Source organism: Lithobates pipiens, unplaced genomic scaffold, assembly GCF_037356315.1.
Source record: "Lithobates pipiens isolate NorthernLeopardFrog02 unplaced genomic scaffold, aLitPip1_a1.2 Scaffold_28, whole genome shotgun sequence".
NCBI classification, from domain to species: domain Eukaryota; kingdom Metazoa; phylum Chordata; class Amphibia; order Anura; family Ranidae; genus Lithobates; species Lithobates pipiens.
In genome coordinates, this window is record NW_027507789.1 from 184615241 (window position 1) to 184637440 (window position 22200).

Here is a 22200-nt window from a genome sequence, read left to right on the forward strand (position 1 = left end):
TCGATATTATAGACGCCCCTGAGGTAGAGTTGTGAAGAAGGCTGCTTGTAGTTAGCAGCAGGAGCTGTGGAGAAGGCTGAGTGTAGCTAGGGACAATTGTAGAGAAACCTGGGTGCAGCTAGTAACAAGGGTTGTGGAAATTGGGTGTAGTTAGTGATGGTAGTACAGTAGTAATAATGACTGTAGAGATGGCTGAGTGTAGGTAGGTGTTAATTGACAACACATGGTGTAGTGAGTGAATATATTGGTACATAAAGTTGGTGGTATCTAGTATTGGAGAAGGGTGAACTTACTTAGTAACCACTAGTAAGAAAGATGCTGTAATGATTCAGGAAACAGTGGAGCCTGTCTTCTACAAGTAAGACACAGGCTGAGTCATATGTGAGAGGATGTTGCAGAGAAGGAATACACATAGCAAAAGAAGAGTAGTCAGTTTCTGCTTTATTTGTAGCTGGACTGATCGCATCATGCTGCTGTGTCTGCTGCTTCTCATTCTCCCCTATACCCACTCCTTGAATCTGGATAAGCTGAACCCCCAAAACTTTTCTGGACCCCATGGAAGCTACTTTGGATTCTCCTTTGATTTCTACAAGTCAGCAGATAACAAGTAAGTGCACAGAATATGCTGGGCTTGTACAATGTGTACAATACAGGAGAGAGCTAGATGGGAATTAAACAAACCTGTCATAGAAGGTTACACTCAACTTTTTTTGAGGCCCGTTAAATCTTATCTATAGTCTGGAGGCTGCAGGTGAGAACACCTTGTCTCAGTCTGTATGAATGAGACAGATGTATTAAGTTACTGTTTACTCAAAAATGTTTACTATAATATTTTTTCTTCCCCCGTTTTATTTAACTATTTTAGCGCTTACAGTGTTAGTCCACCCAAAACAGATTTTTTGAATTTGGGTGGGTATTGGCTAAGAAACCCACCATCAACCTACTTTTGTTGTAGACCAAGATGTCATACTTTAGGTGGGTATGGGCTGAGAAACCCACCATCAACCTACTTTTTTTGTAGACCAAGATGTCATACTTTGAGTGGGTATTGGCTGAGAAACCAACCATTAACCTACTTTTTTTGTAGACCAAGATGTCATACTTTAGGTGGGTATTGGCTAAGGAACCCACCATCAACCTATTTTTGTTGTAGACCAAGATGTCATATTTTGGGTGGGTATTGGCTGAGAAACCCATCATCAACCTACTTTTTTTGTAGACCAAGATGTAATACTTTGAGTGGGTATTGGCTGAGAAGCCAATCATCAACCTACTTTTTTTGTAGACCAAGATGTCATACTTTAGGTGGGTATTGGCTGAGAAACCCACCATCAACCTACTTTTTTTTGTAGACCAAGATGTCATACTTTGAGTGGGTATTGGCTGAGAAACCAACCATTAACCTACTTTTTTTCGTAGACCAAGATGTCATACTTTGAGTGGGTATTGGCTCAGAAATCAATCATCAACCTACTTTTTTTGTAGACCAAGATGTCATACTTTAGGTGGGTATTGGCTGAGAAACCCACCATCAACCTACTTTTGTTGCAGACCAAGATGTCATATTTTGGGTGGGTATTGGCTGGGAAACCCACCATCAACCTACTTTTTTGTAGACCAAGATGTCATACTTTAGGTGGGTATGGGCTGAGAAACCCACCATCAACCTACTTTTTTTGTAGACCAAGATGTCATACTTTTAGTGGGTATTGGCTGAGAAACCAACCATTAACCTACTTTTTTTGTAGACCAAGATGTCATACTTTAGGTGGGTATTGGCTAAGGAACCCACCATCAACCTATTTTTGTTGTAGACCAAGATGTCATATTTTGGGTGGGTATTGGCTAAGAAACCCACCATCAACCTACTTTTTTTGTAGACCAAGATGTCATACTTTAGGTGGGTATTGTCGGAGAAACCCACCATCAACCTACTTTTTTTGTAGACCAAGATGTCATACTTTAGGTGGGTATTGGCTGAGAAACCCACCATCAACCTACTTTTTTTGTAGACCAAGATGTCATACTTTGAGTGGGTATTGGCTGAGAAACCCACCATCAACCTACTTTTTTTGTAGACCAAGATGTCGTACTTTGAGTGGGTATTGGCTGAGAAAACCAACCATCAACCTACTTTTTTTGTAGACCAAGATGTCGTACTTTGGGTGGCTATTGGCTGAGAAACCCACCCTTACTTTTTTGTACACCAAGATGTCATATCTTTGCCTTTTTGATTTTCAAGCTTATTCCACCAGTCACAGCCTTTTTTTTATGAAGTTCTTGCTCTACTCTTGCCTTGTATTGCTGTGCCCTTACAGAATATGCAGCAAGAGGAGTAAGGCTCCCAAGAAGTCCGAGCTGGGAACTTTGACGAGGAGATTTTACCAATATACTGCCTTGGAGACAACCACCAGCATTTTTCTGTAGCTCAAAATTCATCCTTTAAAAGTTTCCTTCCTTGTAAGGAAGTTTTATCTGCTCGTTAAATGTTTGATTCACATTAGCATGTTAGGGTGAATTCTGTGATCTGGTCAGCTCTTTTACTTTGATTTCTGTCACTTACCTCTTAGAAGCCTTTCTCAAGCATCACTGAATCGAAAGTGCTATACACTAAAAAGAAAGACTTATCAACCTAAAAATTCCCCCGAGGTCTGTTAGTAACCAAAATAGCTGCACTGCATAAACAGAGTTTAATTTTAGACAAGGACGGCCCTCTTTTTCAAAGAATCCAGTGACGGCTCAACAGCTAGCAACTAAATACCAGAATTTTTACAACTTTATAGAACCGAGCAGCGTCTGAAAGATGGTGGAACAGGTTGAAAACTTCGGAAACTGAAAGGCTTTTTTTATCTGTGCAGCAAATAACAATACTCCAGGATGTACAAAATCAATCACACTAGCACATATACTTTACATGTCAATGTACTGAGGCCCCTCCATGGCATTAGCTGTTGCAAGGAGGCTTTGCTTGACAACTACTGTCTTTACATGCAGCAAGGTGAAATCTCCCAAAATGGGATGCAGGGTGGATAAAAATTGATGCTTTTTAAAAAAAAAATATATATTTTTTTATTTTTATCAAATTTATTTTAATAAAATGCTTTTGGAGTAAAAATCTATCTAAAGATAGTTTTCTATTTAAGATACATTAATAATTTAGTTTATTCAGCATGAAATGGAGTTAAGTTGTGTAGCATGAGGCATTATATTCTGCAATATTTTAATCTTTTGGTAAACTCATTCAATGAATCCAAGCTCTGCAGGCTGAGATACCATGCACTGCATTGATGCATTCACGCAATTTCTTAGTACCGATGAGATAAAAAAAAGTTCAGGAATATTCCTTTATTCCATTGTTTTGCAAATCTATGTACACTGCAAACTGTATGATTGAATTGGTTCTGATATTGCTGTTTTACTAACCCGACAACTTATTATTATAATTTTATTCTAATTTTATTCAAATTTTGTTTGCAAACATTAAACATTCTAACTACCAGCAACAATAAGTCCTTACATTTAAAGAGCACCTGTCACCTGTCACCACGTCCCTCACCTTGTGTCACTGCTGCATTCCATTAAAGTGAATGGGACTGTTGGTGAGTCAACAGCGGGTCAGAGGAGGAGCCGCTGCGGGACAGAGATGACAATTGCCCTTTAACCACTTAAAGACCAGCCGCCGCAGTTATATTGTGGCAGGTTGGCTCTCATGGTCGAATCGCTGTCATGGTACGTTTGTCTCTTTAAGCCCTTGTACACACGATCAGACATTCCGACAACCAAATCCGTCGGATTTTGTCCGAAACTGGTGTTGCATACACACGGCCGGACAAAGTTGTGGGAAAATCTGATCGTTCAGAAAATGATGACGTTATTTAGTTACGACGGGACTACGTTCAGGCTAGTAGCCAATAGCTTTGGTCTAGGAATTTGATCTGAGCATGCGTGGCACTTTGACCGATCAGAATTCTCTACAAACGATCAGACAAAGTCCGATCGGATCATGTTGTCGGAAAATTTTATAGCCCAGCTCTAAAACTTTGTCGGTCGGATATTCCGACGGAAACAGTCCGATGGAGCCCACACACGGTCGGATTATCCGACAACACGGTCCGATCGGACATTTTCCGTCGGAATGTCCGACCGTGTGTACAAGGGCTTAGACCGCCGGCCACCCGCGACCGCTCCTGAGAGAGACAGAAGAGAGATCTGTCAATGTAAACAGACAGATCCCTGTTCTGTCAGGGGAGGATACACAGATCGTCTGTTCCTAGTGATTAGGAACAGCAATCTGTCTCTTCCCCCAGTCACTACACTGCCCCCACAGTTAGAAACACCTCCTTAGGGAACATTTAGCCCCTTGAACAAAATATTACAGCGCACACATGCAAAAAAACGGCATTTACCTCCTGCAATGCAATTTAAAACACCTAGACATTTTCAAAAAACATTATCAAAAAATATGGGGATTTGGTCACACCATATTTCTATATGGTGCTTAACCTGCATGTCGTTTTATGCAAAAGACACTGTGGGTGTGCATGCCATGGGAGCACACGCGTGGGTCTTGTGGACTCTACGACTGCCGGCCACCCGCACACAGAGGCAGAACGGGGATCTGCCTAGGTAAACAAGGCAGATCTCTGTTCTGACAGGGAACAACATGGAGATCTGCTGTTCTTAGTGATCAGGAACAGCGATCTCTGTGTTGTCCCAGTGAGCCCAGCCCCCACACAATTAGAACACACCCAGCGAACACAGTTAACCCCTTGATCGCCCCTAGTGTTAACCCCTTCCCCGCCAGTGACATTTATACAGTAATCAGTGGCTATTATTAGCTCTGATCGCTGTATAAATGTCAATGGTCCCAAAAAAGTGTTTGATCTGTCTGCCGCAATGTTGCAGTCCCGCTAAAAATTGCTGATCACCGCCATTACTAGTAAAACAAAAAATTTGAATAAAAATGACACAAGCTATCCCGTAGTTTGTAGATGCGTAAACCAATCAATATACGAATATTGCGATTTATTTTTTACCAAAAAATATGTAGAAGAATATATATTGACCTAAACTGATGAATTAATTGTTTTTTTTTATATTTTTTTGGGGATATGTATTATAGCAGAAAGTAAAGACTTTTTTTTTTTTTTTTTTAATTGTTGGTCTTTTTTTGTTTATAGCACAAAAAATAAAAACCGCAGAGATAATATAATACCATGGAAAGAAAGCTCTATTTGTGGGTAAAAAAAAGGACATCAATTTTGTCTGGGTACAACATCACACGACCGTGCAATTGTCAGTTAAAGCGACATAGTGCTGTATCGCAATAAATGGCCTGGTCATTAAGGGGGCAAATCCTTTCGGGGCTGAAGTGGTTAAATCAACTTGATTTAAATCAAATCCACCCTGGATGCAGATGACATTAACCACTTGCCACTCAGTCCATTTCTGACATTTCCCTCGTACATGTAAAAGATGGCATTTTTTTGCTAGAAAATTACTTAGAAGTTGGGACCCCCAAACATTATGTAGAGACCCTGGAGAATAAAATGGTGGGTGTTGTTTGTCACATAATATTTGCTCAGCTGTTTTTCAAACACCCATTTTTTTGAAAAAATAAACTTTAATGAATTTTAGTGAACATAGACACAATATAATGGAAATAAAAATAAAAATAAAAGGATAGGGCGCGCTATGGAATTTGTTTAACAGGAAGTATATGTAATGTAATATAATGTAGGTAAGAGCAGCCTCTATTTTGTTTCCGTCCTATTGGATGGAACAGTAAGAAAAGTGGGGTAGAAAAAATAGATATGGCGCTATACCTTTTTGGACTCACTAAATTTAAATATCATAGGAATGTACAGATTTTTCAGCTTGCTGGCTAATGGTTTTAAACTCTATAAACTCTAAACAATCCTGAATGGACCAAAATATACTGGTATGATAAACCCAATAAATAATGTATCAATCAATATTAAATTATACATACAAAAAATAAAATACATATAAATATAAATTTTCCAGCGTGCTGGTTAATAAATGAAAAAATATGAAAATAGAGTGGGAATAAGAGTTGGAATAAAAATATATATATATAAATGTGAATTACTCAATAAATAATGCTAGTGTGCTAAACTCAGTCTATAGTCAACAGTGAAACTTCTTTAAAAAATATTTTAAAATTATATACTGAAAAACCCAATGTGCCTGTGACTATGGTGATGGCGTAACCCAAAGACTTTGGTATACAGATTCAATCAAATAACCATAAAGTAAAAACCAAAAAATTCAAATTTGTACAATTGTAGAACACAAGTGAAAAAGTGAAATATGAAAAGTGCAACAAATATATACACACTGTGTTAAATTTCGAAAAATTCCCAATTTTAGATATGAAAATTGGGAAGAAACAAGAAAAATTAAAGATATTAGTCCATAATACAAAAAATGTAAAAAATGTAAAAAATCTATAAGAAATATATAAGAAATAGAGGTTTAGTCCATAATATAAAAAATGGAAATTAAATAGTGGAAAAAGAGAGATTTTCTATGTATAAAAGAAGAATGGAGGGAGTAACTTCGCTTATCCGTTCCTGTTTATGAATTTTGCTCTCACCAGAAATACGACCCCGTCCGGGGTGGGTCAGCCTCCACAGTATAAGCCACTGTGTCGCTTCTTGGGCTGTCTTTGCTGGAATGCTGGGGAGATCCCTCGTTCTTCCGTGGGGGTGTTGTACCTCGTATTACATAAGGTAAAGAAGAGGACTTTCCATGGTATAGTATGTTTGCAACTCAGTTTATTTGTAACAACTTAAAAGTACTCACATTTAGTACGATAAAACAGGTATTGTAAAAAAGCGTTCGGAACTTCCGCTCGGCTAGCACGCCGTTTGCACTAAAGGTGTACGTATCTGGCCACGCCCTACGCGTTTCGTCATTCAGACGTCATCTGGAGCGGCCATCTTCATACACCTTTCCACTTATATAGGGTGTAGTTACCAATTGCGCATGCGCGGAAATTAGCCGCCATGCTTGCTAAGGGAATACCCATTTTATGCCGGCTATATAGGAAATGTGTTATTGTGTCTGCTATAAATCAGCTGTAAATAGACGCAGTTTGGGCTCATCTCCTATATAAGTGGAATATATACTATGACATCCTTAGTACTTCTAGCTCAATATCAGCATAGAAATTCCAATCAATACACAATATCTCTAAAACAGTATCTATGAAAAACTCTAAACGGGAAAAGGGAAAACTGGAATATTAAAAATGTGTATATGCTTTATCATACAGTACAAAATATAGAAACAGTTAACTAAAAATTCCAATTGAAATTACACTGAACGACGTCTCTGGTGTGCAGGTAGCTACTTAAATTCTAAAAATATAAAAGAATAAGTAAATATCTAAAAATAAGAAAATTACTTAGAAGTTGGGACCCCCAAACATTATGTAGAGACCCTGGAGAATAAAATGGTGGGTGTTGTTTGTCACATAATATTTGCTCAGCTGTTTTTCAAACACCCATTTTTTTGAAAAAATAAACTTTAATGAATTTTAGTGAACATAGACACAATATAATACCCCATTTTTTTGGGTAAAATATAAATGATTATGTTACACCAAGTAAATAGATACCAAATATGTCTCGCTTTAAAATTGCATGGGACGGCAACAAACTACTTTAAAATCTCCATAGGTGATGCTTTAAAGCAGAGCTCCACTTAAAAAGGGAAGCTCCGCTTATCTGCCTCCTCCCCTTTCGGTGCAACATAGTAAATATAGGGGGCTGGGAGTGATTTCATTTTTTTAATTATTTTATTATTTATTTAATTTAACCACTTCTGGAAGGTTTTACTCCCTTCATGACCAGGGCATTTTTTTTTCTATTCAGCCCTGTGCTACCCTACCTGGCAATTGCTCAGTCATGCAACACTGTACAAATATGAAATTTATATCATTTTTTTTTCCGCACAAATAGAACTTTCTTTTAGTGGTAATTGATCACCATTGAGTTTGACATTTTTTATTAAATAAACGAAAAAAGGCCAAACATTTTGAAGAAAAAAAACTATATTTTCTTATTAAACATATCCAATAAAAAAAAGGGATAGATATATGGACTTTTATTTTATTTTTTTAATGTTTTTACTGGTAATGACGGCGATCTGCGATTTTTAGCAGGACTGCGACATTGTGGCGTACAAATCTGACCCCAAGTTCAGTGATCAGTGCTAAAAAAAAAGCACTAATCAATGTATAAATGACACTAGCAGGAAGGGGTTAACACTAGGGAACGATCAAGGGGTTAACTGTGTTCCCTGGGTGTGTTCTAATTATGTGGGGGCTGGGCTCACAGGAACAACACAGAGATCACTGTTCCTAATCACTGGGAACAGCAGATCTCCATGTTGTCCCCTGTCAGAACAGGGATATGCCTTGTTTACATAGGCTTATCCTTGTTCTGCCTCTGTTTGCGGGTGGCCTTTGCCTTTTATGTTGCTACATGCTTTTCCAGGGTTTGTGGATAGGCAGCATTGAATTCAGACATAGTCTGGCAACTAGCACTTTCAGGAGTAGTGATGGACGAACTTCCGACGGGACGTTTTGCGAACGCGGACCGGGAACGCGGCCGATAGTTCGCAAACCTTAACGTTCGCGGCGGGCCCCATTGACTTCAATGGGAGGCGAACTTCGCAAACCTACAGGTCAAATGTGCAGCCACAAAATAATTAATAGCTGTGCAAACATAGTCCCACCACATGGCCAATGACATAACACATGTATGAGGTAAATCTGGGATCGACAACTACAAGCATTCTTTTTTTATATGGGAAATTGTTGTGACAATTCAGGACTGTGGAGCGCATGAAGGCAATGGAGGAGAGGGAAGGTCAGGGTAGGCAAAGAAGAGGGTGCAGGAGATGATCACCAGCAGCGTGACATACAGCAATGACACCTGCACCAAGATAGAGTCATCTGACACCAGCACCGTGATAGAGAGCACTGACATCAGCAGCGTGACATACAGCAATGACACCTGCACCGTGATAGAGTGATCTGACAACAGCACCGTGATAGAGAGCACTGACATCAGCAGCGTGACATAAAGCACTAACACCAGCACCGTGACATACAGCACTGACAGCAGCACAGTGATAGAGAGCACTGACATCAGCAGCGTGACATAAAGCACTAACACCAGCACCGTGAAATACAGCACTAACACCAGCACCGTGATAGAGAGCACTGACAGCAGCACCGTGATAGAGAGTACTGACATCAGCACCGTGATATACAGCACTGACACCTGCACCGTAAGCAGCCTCAGGAGGAAGTCAGCATAGCACAGAGATGGTGGGGAACCCCTCATAATGAGCATAGCACAGGGATGGTGGGAGCCCCTCATAATGAGCATAGCACAGGGATGGTGGGAGCCCCTCATAATGAGCATAGCACAGGGATGGTGGGAGCCCCTCATAATAAGCAGCCCCAGGAGGATGTCAGCATAGCACAGGGATGGTGGGAGCCCCTCATAATAAGCAGCCTCAGGAGGAAGTCAGCACAGCACAGGAATGGTGGGAGCCCCTCATAATGAGCATAGCACAGGGATGGTGGGAGCACCTCAAAATATGCACAGCAGAGGTACAGCCCCAGGAGGAAGTCAGCACAGCACAGGGATGGTGGGAGCCCCTCATAATATGCACAGCAGAGGTACAGCCCCAGGAGGATGTCAGCACAGCACAGGGATGGTGGGAGCCCCTCATAATAAGCAGCCCCAGTAGAAATATGACACCGCTCAACCTCTTCAAAGAGGAGGGTACGGGCATATAGTACGGTGTGCTTTTTTTGGACAAGGAAGTGAGCCAAATGAAGAAAGAAGGTCTCTGTGCTCGATTAAAAAAGTTGTTAATAGACATATACATGGTCTACTGGTCACATGTGTTGAATTCCTCCGAGATCCATGCCTCATTCATTTTTAGAAATGTGAGGTAGTTAACACTGTCGTGAGCTAGGCGAGTACGCTTATCGGTCACGATCCCCCCTGCTGCGCTGAACGTCCTTTCGGACAGGACACTGGACGAGGGGCAAGCCAACAGTTCGATTGAAAATTGGGCAAGCTCTGGCCAGAGGTCAAGCCTGCCCACCCAGTAGTCCAGGGGTTAATCACTCCTCACAGCGTCCACATCGGCCGTTAACCCGATGTAGTCGGACACCTGACGGTCTAGGCGTTCCCTGATAATGGATCCGGGTGACACCTGTCGATGGGTCGGCTGAAAGAATGACCTCATATCCGAAGTCACCAACACATCTTCAAACCGGCCTCTTCTTGCAGGCGCTGTTGGATTGGTACCCGCAACTCCTTCTCTGGGAGTGGGAATTGCTCCTCTGCCAGCGCACGCAAAAGCATAATGCAGCATTTCTCGAAGCAAGGCCTGGAAGTGCTCCATTCTGCCAGCCCTCTGTGACGGCGGTAACATTTCCGCCATTTTGTGTTTGTACCGGGGGTCTAAGTACATTGCCACCCAGTACTGGTCCTTGACCCTTATGCTTTTTATACGGGGGTCCCTATTAAAACACTGGAGCATGAAGGCCCCCATTTGCACTAAACTGGAAGCGGTGTGGTGGCCTGGCTCCTGCTCATCATCCAGGATAATGTCGTCCTCTTCATTCTCCTCTCCCCATCCACGCACAACAGGGATCCCAGAAAGGTTTAAAGTATGCTCTTCTTGCTCCTCCTCATCCGCCCCGGCACCATCCTCCTCTGACTCCTCTTCAGACTCCTGTTGTTGACTTGTCTCAGATAGCGTAGCCCCCCCTGAGAATTCATCCAGCATTGCGACTTCCTCATCTTCCCGCTCCTGCTCCTCCACAGTTTGATCAATGACATGACGCAATGCACGCTCCATAAAGAAGGCATAAGGTACCATGTCACTGATGGCGCCATAGCTGCGACTGACCAGTTTGGTGATCTCCTCAAATGGGCACAGAAGTCTGCATGCGTCGCGCATGAGCAGCCACTGGCGCAGTGAAAAAAAACCCAGCTCCCCAGAACTTGTTCTGCCGCAGAGTTCATACAGGTAGACGTTAACTGCACATTTCTGCTGGAGCAGCCTATCAAGCATATAGAAGGTTGAGTTCCATCGCGTCGGGCAATCGCAAATAAGACGTCTGACCGGCAAATTGTGTCGCCGCTGAATGTCAGCAAGGCAAGCCATGGCCGTGTAAGATCTTCTGAAATGGGCCGAGATTTTCCTTGCCTGCCGCAAGATGTCCTGGACCCCAGGGTATTTGACAACGAATCGCTGCACGACCAAGTTTAAGACGTGTGCCATGCATGGCATGTGCGTGATTTTGCCCTGTTTCAATGCGCTAAGCAGATTGGCACTGTTGTCACACACCACTTTACCAACTGTCAAATTGAGCGGTGTTAGCCACTGATCTGCCTGTGAACGCAAAGCTGAAAGGAGTGCCGGGCCAGTGTGGCTCTTGGCTTCTAGCCACAACAGACGCAGCACGGCATGGCAACGTCTCACCTGGCATGTCGAATAGGTTCTGGGGAGCTTGGGCGGTGCAGCGGAAGAGACGCTAGCAGCGGAAAAGGAGGAGTCAGCCGAGGAGGAGAGGGAGGAGGATGGAGTAGGAGGAGGAGGAGAAGAAGAGTCAGGCCTGCATGCAATCCATGGCGGTAAAACCAAATCTACATGGGTGCCACGGGTTACATGCTTGACGGCCGTCAGAAGGTTCACCCAGTGGGCAGTAAAAGTGATATACCTTCCCTGCCCGTGTTTGCTAGACCACGTGTCTGTGGTCAGATGTATCTTGGCACCGACACTGTGTGCCAGAGATACATTCACTTGCCGCTGAACATGGCCATATAGCTCTGGGATGCCCTTCTCCGAGAAATAATTCCTTCCTGGGACCTTCCATTGTGGTGTTCCAATGGCCACAAATTTGCGAAAGGCCTCCGAGTCTACCAGTTTATATGGCAGTAGTTCCACGACTAATCTGTTGACTGCAAAGATTGCAGATGGCAACGCTATTGTCAGCAGCGGACACGTTTAATAAAAGCCCACACTGCGGAGCCATGTGCCGGTGTCCTGGGAGCGCCAGATGTGACCGTACATGGTCGATGACTCGCTCCTGATACATTTGCATTCTGCTTTGTCCCTCCTGTGCAATGTAAGTTATTCCTGCTTCTCCTCCCTATCTGCTGGTCCATATCTCCCTCTGAACTCCCCTCCTCTTCCTCTCTTGTGGGCACCCACGTGACATCACTAGACACGTCATCATCAACGTCACCTTCCCCACCGCTATAAGTAGAGATCTCGGAGTAGGCAGCAACACCGGGGACCAACCTCCTCCTTGGGCTGATCTGGGTACTGTCGTCAGACTGCTGAGTAGCGGTTGTTTCTACCTCCTCTTCCTGATCCAATACCAAGAGTGGCTGCGCATCAGAAATGTCTTCTTGATATGGATCGGAAAATAATTCCTGTGACTCAAGCGGAAGGTATGTGGTGGTGGTGTTGGTGGTGGTGGTGTTGTTGGTGGTAGTGTCTTTGGGAGTGCACATAGCAGAGATTGAAGAAGAGGGTGCAGATCGAGAGGATGAGGAGGGTGCAGAAGAGTAAGGCTGAGCGAGCCACTCAACCAAGTCTGGTGCGTCCTTTAAAGTAATTGAACGCACCTTCTGCAACTTCCCACTTTGGCTCAAGCCTGTTGCTCCTGCCCTACCCCTACCACCCCTGCAGAAGGGCCTGCCTCTTCCTCTGCCTGTCATTTTTTAAATGACCCTGTGACAAAACTCTCAGTCCCTATACCGATGAAGGACTGCTGCAGTATAGGGCAGCGGTCAGCAGTAGTGCACCTCAACCCTATGTATTGTGGACCTATACCAGTCCTTATAGAATAGCAGACTGTACCTCACTCAACCCTATGTACTATAGCACCCTACACCAGGTTATTACCAGTCCTTATAAGGACCTTTGTGGAACAATTAGGTTGTGTGTGAGTGATTAGCAGACTGTACGTCAGTCCCTATACCGATGAAGGACTGCTGCAGTATAGGGCACATTGGGGAGCATCAGGGCACATTGGGGCACATCAGGGCATATTGGAGCACATCGGGGCACATCAGGGCACATCGGGGCATATCAGGGCATATTGGAGCACATTGGGACACATTGGGGAACATCAGGGCACATTGGGGAACATCAGGGCACAGCGTTTACCAGCCAGCATGCAGAGTAGCGCAGGAAGCGTGTGTAATAAGTTCTCTCTCCGCTCCTCCCTGGTGGCACCTCCTCTCTTCTTGTCCATCCCAGATGATGTCACAAGCAAATAGGGGTAGATGAGAAGCGAGAGGAGGGATTGTGTGGAGGAGGGACAGGGACCAACTACTAAGACCAAATGGCCATCTCTTCTGCAGACAGTCAGTTCAAGGAATATTCAGAGTGAGGGAGGGGTACCCCAGCTTTGGCAAATTTATTTTCAAAAATGCTAACTGCTCCATTAGCTGGGGGGACAACTGGGATCTTTGGGGTGACAGGATGTTTCCCGTCACAGAAAACACCCGCTCACTCTGGACACTTGTCGGAGGGCAGGACAGTAGCTCCTTGGCAATATCTGCGAGGGCAGGCCACTCCTCGCTCTTCCCCTGCCAAAAAAACATTGGATCTGTGGTGGGGTGCACTGGTGGGGCTGACAAATAGGACATGACAACCTCCTTTGCTGATATGGGTGTCTTGGGGTGCACTATGCTGGAGGTTCCCATTAGGGTGTAAAGTGCCTCAGCCAAGACAGAAGATGCTCCGCTGACAGGAGCTCTGCTCACTTCACTAGATGTAGATGATGCATGGGAGAGGGGGTCTTCAATATCTTCTTCCTCCTCTTCCTCTTCTCCCAGACTTACCATCTGCCTTTCCCTCTGACGCACCCTGTCGATTAGTCTGTCCCACCATGTTGTCAGAGCACTACACTGCACAGCCATTTTGCACTTGATGCGAGGGTCACACATGGCAGCCAGCATCAGTTCTGGGCAAGAGGCGGTCAACTCCTGCGTGCGCCTGCCCAACTCCATCAGAAATGTGTTTAGCAGAGCCAACACATCAGGTTGAGGGCCACCACCAGGCAAAGGTTTCTCAGCCGACTTGAACTGCTCCAATTTGCTCTGAAGGTGGTTGAAGAGTGGGAGCACATGACCAATGCTGGCATCCTCGCGGCTTAGGTGTTCTGTGACAGAGAGGAAAGGTTTGAGGACTGCCACAATCTGCCCGATTATGGCCCAGTCCTCCCTGCCTAAAGGTCTCTCTATGCCAATGTTATGATCACAGGCCATGGCATGGAGAGCCTTCTGCTGCTCAAGGATGCGTTCCAGCATTGCTAGGGTTGAATTCCACCTAGTCCCCACATCCTGTTTTAGGCAGTGTTCTGGAAGGCCTGCCTTCCTCTGTTCCACCCTGAGGAGGTGGCTGTCCCTCACACTCCGATGGAAGTGGCCAGCCATCTTCCGACAAGAGTCCACCACTTTGGACAGCCTTCCATCGCCGCCAGAAATGGTCTCCACCAACCGAAAACTGTCAGTTCCCACCTGGTGGAGCGCACACCCACAAAGCTGCCATCCCTTACAGCCTTCACCATGTTGCTGCCTCCATTAGTGACAACATAGCCAATCCGGTAGTTGCTGTCTGCCTGTCCAAACCACTGCAACAACATTTTCTGCAGGGCTTGCAGGATGTTTCGCGCTGTGTGCTTTTCATCAAGCACCTCAGCGTGCAGGAGGAAGGAACGGTACCCATGTTTGTCAACTACTGACGAGGATCCAGATGTTTGAACTACATCATGGGACACCTTGGCCTGCCACCAATGTGCCGTCAGGGACAGGAAGGCATGCTGGGCACTACACGCACTCCACAGGTCAGTGGTCAGGTGCACTGCCTGTCCACCTGCCCTTCCAATCTCCTCCTTGAGCACCCCGACACTAGACCTGTATAAGGCTGGCACCACAGTTTGGCTGAAGGTCGTACGTGATGGCACACGGTACTGTGGTGCAACAGCCTGCATCAATTGCTTGAAGGGCTCACCTTCCACCATGTTGAAAGGTGCTCCTCCAACTGCAATGAGCTGGCCAATCAGGTGTGTTATTTTATGCACCTGCGCCCGAGACATACCCTTACTCTGAAAGCCACCAAAATCTTCCAGGGTGGCCTGGCTGGTATGGATTGGATGCGGGATGGTAACAGCATTTTTTTCTGCCTTAAACTGGCTGGTGGTGCTGGCACTCATGGTGGCTGTGGCGGTGCCACTATTGATTCCCCTTTTGGTGTTTGGAGGAGTGGCCATAATACTTTTTTCCCCTAACAGCACTGCATGGTGGTGCACAGGCATGTGCTGGTTCATGCCACTGTTACTGAGATGCCCTATGTCTCGGCCCTGGCTGACCTCCCTGCCACAGTGATTGCATTTGGCCTTCTGACCGACACCAATTCTTTTAAAATGCTGCCAAATGCTGGAACGGCAGCCACCACCTCGGACACTGCCTGATGGAATACCTTCCACTGCAGTGGTCACAATCTCTTTCTGAGGTTCGGCAGGAGCGGGAGGAAGAGACCTGAACATCCCAGGTATATTGGGTGCTGTGATGGATTGAGGTCTAATGGTTGCATTGGCCCATTCTGATGCTGGAGGCTTAGAAAGCACTTGGGCAGGGGTCTTTTCAGGAGAAAAAAGTAGTGGGGACTGAGGGGAGATACTTTCTGGGCTGTCGGTGGTGCCAACATGGATAGCGGGCTGGAAATTAAATTTGTCTACAACAATGTCAGGAAAGCCTGTTTCCACCTCTTTCACATTGACAAGGGAACAGTGATCATTAGAAGCAGTAAACTCTGTCTCCTTGCTGACCACTGCCAAGTTCCCTGTAGTGCTGATGGTGATGGCACTGGCAGCAATGGTGGTGGTGACATCATCATGAGCCTCGGCCTCCTGACATGTTTCCTGCTGCATGGCCAGGATCTCCAGCTTTGGCTGCACAAATGTATGTGCACTAGGAACCCCTTTGGCCTGCCCTCTTCCATAAAAGGTACCAATGGGCAGCATGTTACCAGCAGCAGTGGCAGAGGTGGTAGCGCCACTTTTGCTATGAATTGTGCTGCTGGTTCTAGGAGGTAAATCCTGGAACAGCTGGCGACATGCAAATGTCTGCTGTTTGCCAGGCCCTTTACCACCAGCATTCTTCACTCCCAGTCGCCTCAGCTTTATGGGAGGTGAGCTGAGCTCAGAGGGCGCAGAGATAGAACTTCCCACCTGCTGCACATGTACACGGCTCATAGCTCTCCCTCTCCCAGCAGCACTCTTACTGCTTTTTTGGCCTTGTTTGCTGCTCATTTTTCCTTTAAAAGTTAGAAAAATGTAGTAAAAAAAAAAATATGATTTTGATTGCAGCAAACTAACACCAAAATCACCAAATGTACAAAAAAAATATTATACAAACAGAAAATAACAAAATATTAACTAAATGAAACAAGAAATGAAAAAAAAAAATTATCTCTCAAAACCAACCAAAAAAGGAATAAAACCAGAAACTAAACACTAAGGCCGCGTACACATGGGCGGACTGTTCGCTCAACTTTGTCCGCTGAACAGTGTTTCAGCGGACAGTCCGCTCGTGTGTGGAGCTTCAGCGGACAGTTTCAGCGGACAGTTTGACGAACAAAGTTTTTCGGAAATTCCGAAAAACTGTCCGCTGAAACTTGGTTTGAGCAGACAGTCCGCCCGTGTGTAGGCCACTTTCGAAATGAGCAAACTGTTCCCGCTCGGAGGAAAGTCTGCTCATTTCGAGCGCGTGTGCAGGTAGGCGGGGCCCGCGAAGGAGACGTCGCGGGCCCCGCCGCCTGGTATGGACTTAAAGGGGAACCCCCAACGCCGAAAAAAATCGGCGTGGGGGTCCCCCCAAAGTCCACAACAGACCCTTGTCCGAGCACGCTACCCGGCCGGCCAGGAAAGGGGGGCGAGCGAGCGCGCCCCCCCTCCCGAGCCGTACCAGGCCGCGTGCCCTCAACATGCGGGGTGCCTTGGGGAAGGGGGGGCCGCGCGGCCCCCCCACCCCAAAGCACCTTGTCCCCATGTTGATGAGGACAAGGGCCTCTTCCCGACAACCCTGGCCGTTGGTTGTCGGGGTCTGCGGGCGGGGGGCTTATCGGAATCCGGGAGCCCCCTTTAATAAGCCCCCTTCCCCAAGGCACCCCGCATGTTGAGGGCACGCGGCCCGGTACGGCTCGGTACGGCTCGGGAGGGGGGGCGCGCTCGCTCGCCCCCCTTTCCTGGCCGGCCGGGTAGCGTGCTCGGACAAGGGTCTGTTGTGGACTTTGGGGGGACCCCCACGCCGATTTTTTTCGGCGTTGGGGGTTCCCCTTTAAGTCCATACCAGGCGGCGGGGCCCGCGACGTCTCCTTCGCGGGCCCCGCCTACCTGCACACGCGCTCGAAATGAGCGGACTGTTGCCTCGTGTGTGGGTGAGTCCGTTCATTTCAAAAGTTGCGCGGACTTAGTATGACGAACAAAGTTTGCCGTATTTGTCCGCTCAAAAAGTGCCGTGTGTGGGCGTGTTCGTTCATTCAAAAGTTTGAGCGGACTGTTTGACGAACTTAGTTTCGGCAGACAGTCCCCGCGTGTGTACGCGGCCTAAGAGATGATACACTTGCAAACTACAACTGATATAAACTAAAATGAACAATGAAAAACTAAGGATTGCAAAGATATTCGCTCAGATGCACAGACAAATAATCGTGTGATCTGCTCCACTACACTAACTAACCCACAAAGGGAATTCACATGATCGGGCCTGCCCTGTAGGCCTCAGCAGCAGAAGAAAACCTCTGATTGGTCAACCAAGTCACATGTTGTTTCCGTAGTAACGAAATTTGGACATATTGTCATATTGAGGTATATATTTTTTCCTTTAAATTCATCGTAAAGAACGTTCATACAAGTTAACGAACCTAACGACAATTCGTATTTCGTATGAATTGAAATTGAATTTCGGACACGAAATACGAAGTACGAATTAATTCTAACACGAACCGGAACAGAACGGAACGAAACAAATTTATTGACGGCGCCCATGTCTATTGTGGACCTATACCAGTCCTTATAGAATAGCAGACTGTACTTTACTCAACCCTTTGTACTATAGCACCCTACACCAGGTTATTACCAGTCCTTATAAGGACCTTTGTGGAACAATTAGGTTGTGTGTGAGTGATTAGCAGACTGTACGTCAGTCCCTATACCGATGAAGGACTGCTGCAGTATAGGGCAGCGGTCAGCAGTAGTGCACCTCAACCCTATGTATTGTGGACCTATACCAGTCCTTATAGAATAGCAGACTGTACCTCACTCAACCCTATGTACTATAGCACCCTACACCAGGTTATTACCAGTCCTTATAAGGACCTTTGTGGAACAATTAGGTTGTGTGTGAGTGATGAGCAGACTGTACGTCAGTCCCTATACCGATGAAGGACTGCTGCAGTATAGGGCAGCGGTCAGCAGTAGTGCACCTCAACCCTATGTATTGTGGACCTATACCAGTCCTTATAGAATAGCAGACTGTACCTCACTCAACCCTATGTACTATAGCACCCTACACCAGGTTATTACCAGTCCATATAAGGACCTTTGTGGAACAATTAGGTTGTGTGTGAGTGATTAGCAGACTGCAGCAGAAGGGCAGCAGTCAAGTATAATATTCTTTCTATATTTGGAAGAAAGAATATTATACGTGTACAAGCCTATTACCATACCAGTCCTGAAAATAACCTTTGTGGAACTAATAGTAACAGCTACTGATTAAACTGACCCTCACTGCCTCACACACTGCTTCCTGCCTGTCCTTATATAAACTGACAAAACAGAGGCTACTGGAACAATAACTGGAATATCACTTTTGTGGACCTGATAGTAACAGCTAATGACTAAACTGGCTGTCCCTGCAGCACACACCGTCCTGTCCCTTTCTCTAAACTGACAAAGGACACTCAGGCTGCTGCAACAATCACTAGGACAGCACTGCCTATCCTGAACTACACCTAACACCTATACCAGTCCTGAAAAGAACTTTTGTGTACCAAATAGCTAGCGATTTGGGTCACTGCAATCTCTCCCTGCTCCACACAGCAACCTCTCCCTATAGTGACAGAAGAAAGAATGTAAAATGGCCGCCGGATCGTATTTATAAGTTAGGGGGAATGTCCAAGTGTCCATGTGCTGTAATATCTCAATTGGCTGTCCTGTACCCCATGATGGATGTGTCATCATAGGTCAAAGTTCTTTTACACAGTAAACATGGAAGTCCGCCGGGCGAAGGGCGCCAATAGTCCGCCAAACGGGTGGACCGCGAACAGCCGAAATTCGCCGCGAAACGACCGCCGGGCGAACCGTTCGGCCATCACTATTCAGGAGGCAAGCAACAGCTTATTTCATATTTCTGCCTTGATACAAAATATGAGACTATGAGAAGAACCACTGCTTTGCCATAAAAAGCATAGACACAATCCAAAAAAAACTCTTGCTATTCTGTCAATTGAAAAAATGCAGTGTGCTCAATGATCCGATAGTTTTCAAGGAAATGGAATCTGAGCTACGCACATTCTTACAGGAAAATCGGCCCTTGGATACCTCCACGACTACGAATTGGACAGCCCACAAGGTTACTATTCGGGGTAGAATTCTCCAAATAGCAGCATGAATAAAGCGTAATTGAGAGATCATAATTAAGCAAAAGGAGGAGGAACTTCAAACTCTTTTAAAAGAACAACGCAAATCTCCACAAGTCGACATCCGACATGAAATTAATATGGCAAGAACAGTATTAAACTTACCTTACCACCCATGCGCAAAAAGTTATCTGTTAGTCATGTCATAAATTTTTAAACAATGGGAGATAAACCCGCTACCTTATTAGCGAAAAAACTGACTCTGAATGTATACTCACTGACCTTAAATAAACTGAGATTGAAGAATGGTCATCCAACCCAAAACCCCGAGCTGATTGTAAATAACTTCTACTCCACTTTATATGCTAAACCAGAGAATAGGGAAGATGCATTTTTTCATGCCTTACCTTCTCTGACACAGGCTCATATGGAGCTTATGGATAAAGAATTCTCAGAGACAGAAATTAATCTAGCAATAAAAAATTTACATCTGTCTAAGGCCGCGGGCCCAGATGTTTTTTAGGCACTTACAATAAGAAGTACCGCGAGATCCTGGCTCCACACCTCTGTTCATTTTTTTATGAACTTAGGCAAGGAACCCACCTACGCACAAAATACGGTGTATATACATGCAATACCAAAACCAGATAAGGACCATGGAGGTTGTGCAAACTATCTACTTCATTGATAAATGTTGACCTTAAAATAATGTCCAAAATAGTAGCAGCAAGACTAAACTTGTTCCTTAGCCAGTATATCCATCCTGATTAGGCACAAATATTACCCAACCACCAGGCATCTGACCAAACTAGGAGAGTGATAGATGCAATCACAGAAATTCATTCCAACTGGGAGGAGCAGGGGATTTGACGGGGCATGTTGTTATCCTTAGACATACATAAAGCCTTTGATTCATTGTCCTGGGACTATCTGTTGCATGTCTTGTCTCGGGTTGGCTTTGGACTGCGATTTTTGTTGCTGTTATAAGTTTTATACAGTTCGCCAACCACATCCTTACTGGTAAAGGGTTAGGCCGCGTACACACGCGGGGACTGTTCGCCCAACTTTGTCCGCTGAACAGTGTTTCGGCGGACAGTCCGCCCGTGTGTGGGCTTTCAGCGGACAGTTTCAGCGAACAGTCTGCTGAACAAAGTTTTTCGGAAATTCCGAAAAACTGTCCGCTGAAACTTGGTTTCAGCGAACAGTCCCCTCGTGTGTAGGCTTGTTCGTCAAACTAAGTTCCACGCATGCTCAGAAAGGATTTACACACCGAAAGTTGTAATGCAGTGTATAGGACGTCGTATTTTCCGTCCCGTCGTACGTGCCGTTCACGTCATCGCGCACGGTTTCAGCAAACTGTTCGTTCGTCGTGTGTGGGCAAGTCCGTCCATGCTAATATTGAGCGGACTGTTCGCTGAAACTGTTTGACGGACAAAGTTGAGCGAACAGTCCCCGCGTGTGTACGCGGCCTTACTCTTTGAAGGACGACCTCTGTCCCCACTGTTATTTGTCCTGGAGCTAGAACCACTTGCCATTAAAATACTCAACAGCATAGATATTAAGGGGATTAAGTGCGGAGAAAGGGAACATAAATGTGCCCTCTTTGTGGATGACGTTCATCCTCCAAACCGTTTTTCTATACTCCAACCTTTCTCAATAATATCTCATCTTAGAACAAACCATGATAAGTCTCAGGCAAAGAATATATCTTTACAAGAAAATATAGTTGTGACCCTCAAGCAATCCTATAGTTTCCACTTGAAATCCGAGGCTCTCCCATGCTTAGGAATAAACATTACCCCCTCCTTGCACACTCTATATTCCAGAAATTATCCCACCCTATACAGATGCCTCACTGCCGAGATGGCTAAATGGCAACTTCACCTTCCATCATGGTTTGGCAGACTGCACTCTCTGAAGATGAATATCCTTCCAAGGATATTATATTTTTTCCGTACCATCCCGGTGGCGCTGGTTTGATCTGACTTTGCAGCTTTCCAAAAAAGGTAATTTAGTTTATCTTGGGTGACAAGAGACCGAGGGTAAACATACGCACCTTATTTACACCCAAAAGACAGGAGGTTTAGGGGTTTCGGATCTACTTAAATGCTTTCAAGCAGCCCAGCTGGTTGAGCTGATCACATTTAATTCTCACCAGCCCTACCCCCTGTGGATGGGAGCGGAGTCTTAGGCCGCGTACACACGCGCGGACTGTTCGCCCAACCTTGTCCGCTGAACAGTGTTTGGGCGGACAGTCCGCTCGTGTGTGGGGCTTCAGCGGACAGTTTCAGCGGACAGTTGGCCGAACAAGGTCTTACGGAAATTCCGAAAAACTGTCCGCTGAAACCTTGTTTCAGCGGACTGTTCGCTCGTGTGTAGGCTTGTTCGGCCAACTAAGTCTCGCGCATGCTCAGAAAGGATTTCCACGTCGGAAGGTTGCATTGCAGTGTATAGGACGTCGTATTTTTCGTCCCGTCGTAC

The 22200-nt window shown here is 45.3% G+C and overlaps 1 protein-coding gene across 1 annotated transcript in view; it reads left to right on the forward strand.

The window, feature by feature from the left end:
• The first annotated feature begins 364 nt into the window (after positions 1–364).
• Positions 365–22200, forward strand: part of LOC143935913 (integrin alpha-IIb-like) — a 129685-nt gene continuing 107849 nt past the window's right edge. Inside the window, exon 1 of the mRNA XM_077460103.1 lies at positions 365–607. Coding sequence (XP_077316229.1) covers positions 390–607 — 218 coding nt within the window. The 5' untranslated portion in view covers positions 365–389. The remainder of the gene's footprint in view (positions 608–22200) is intronic.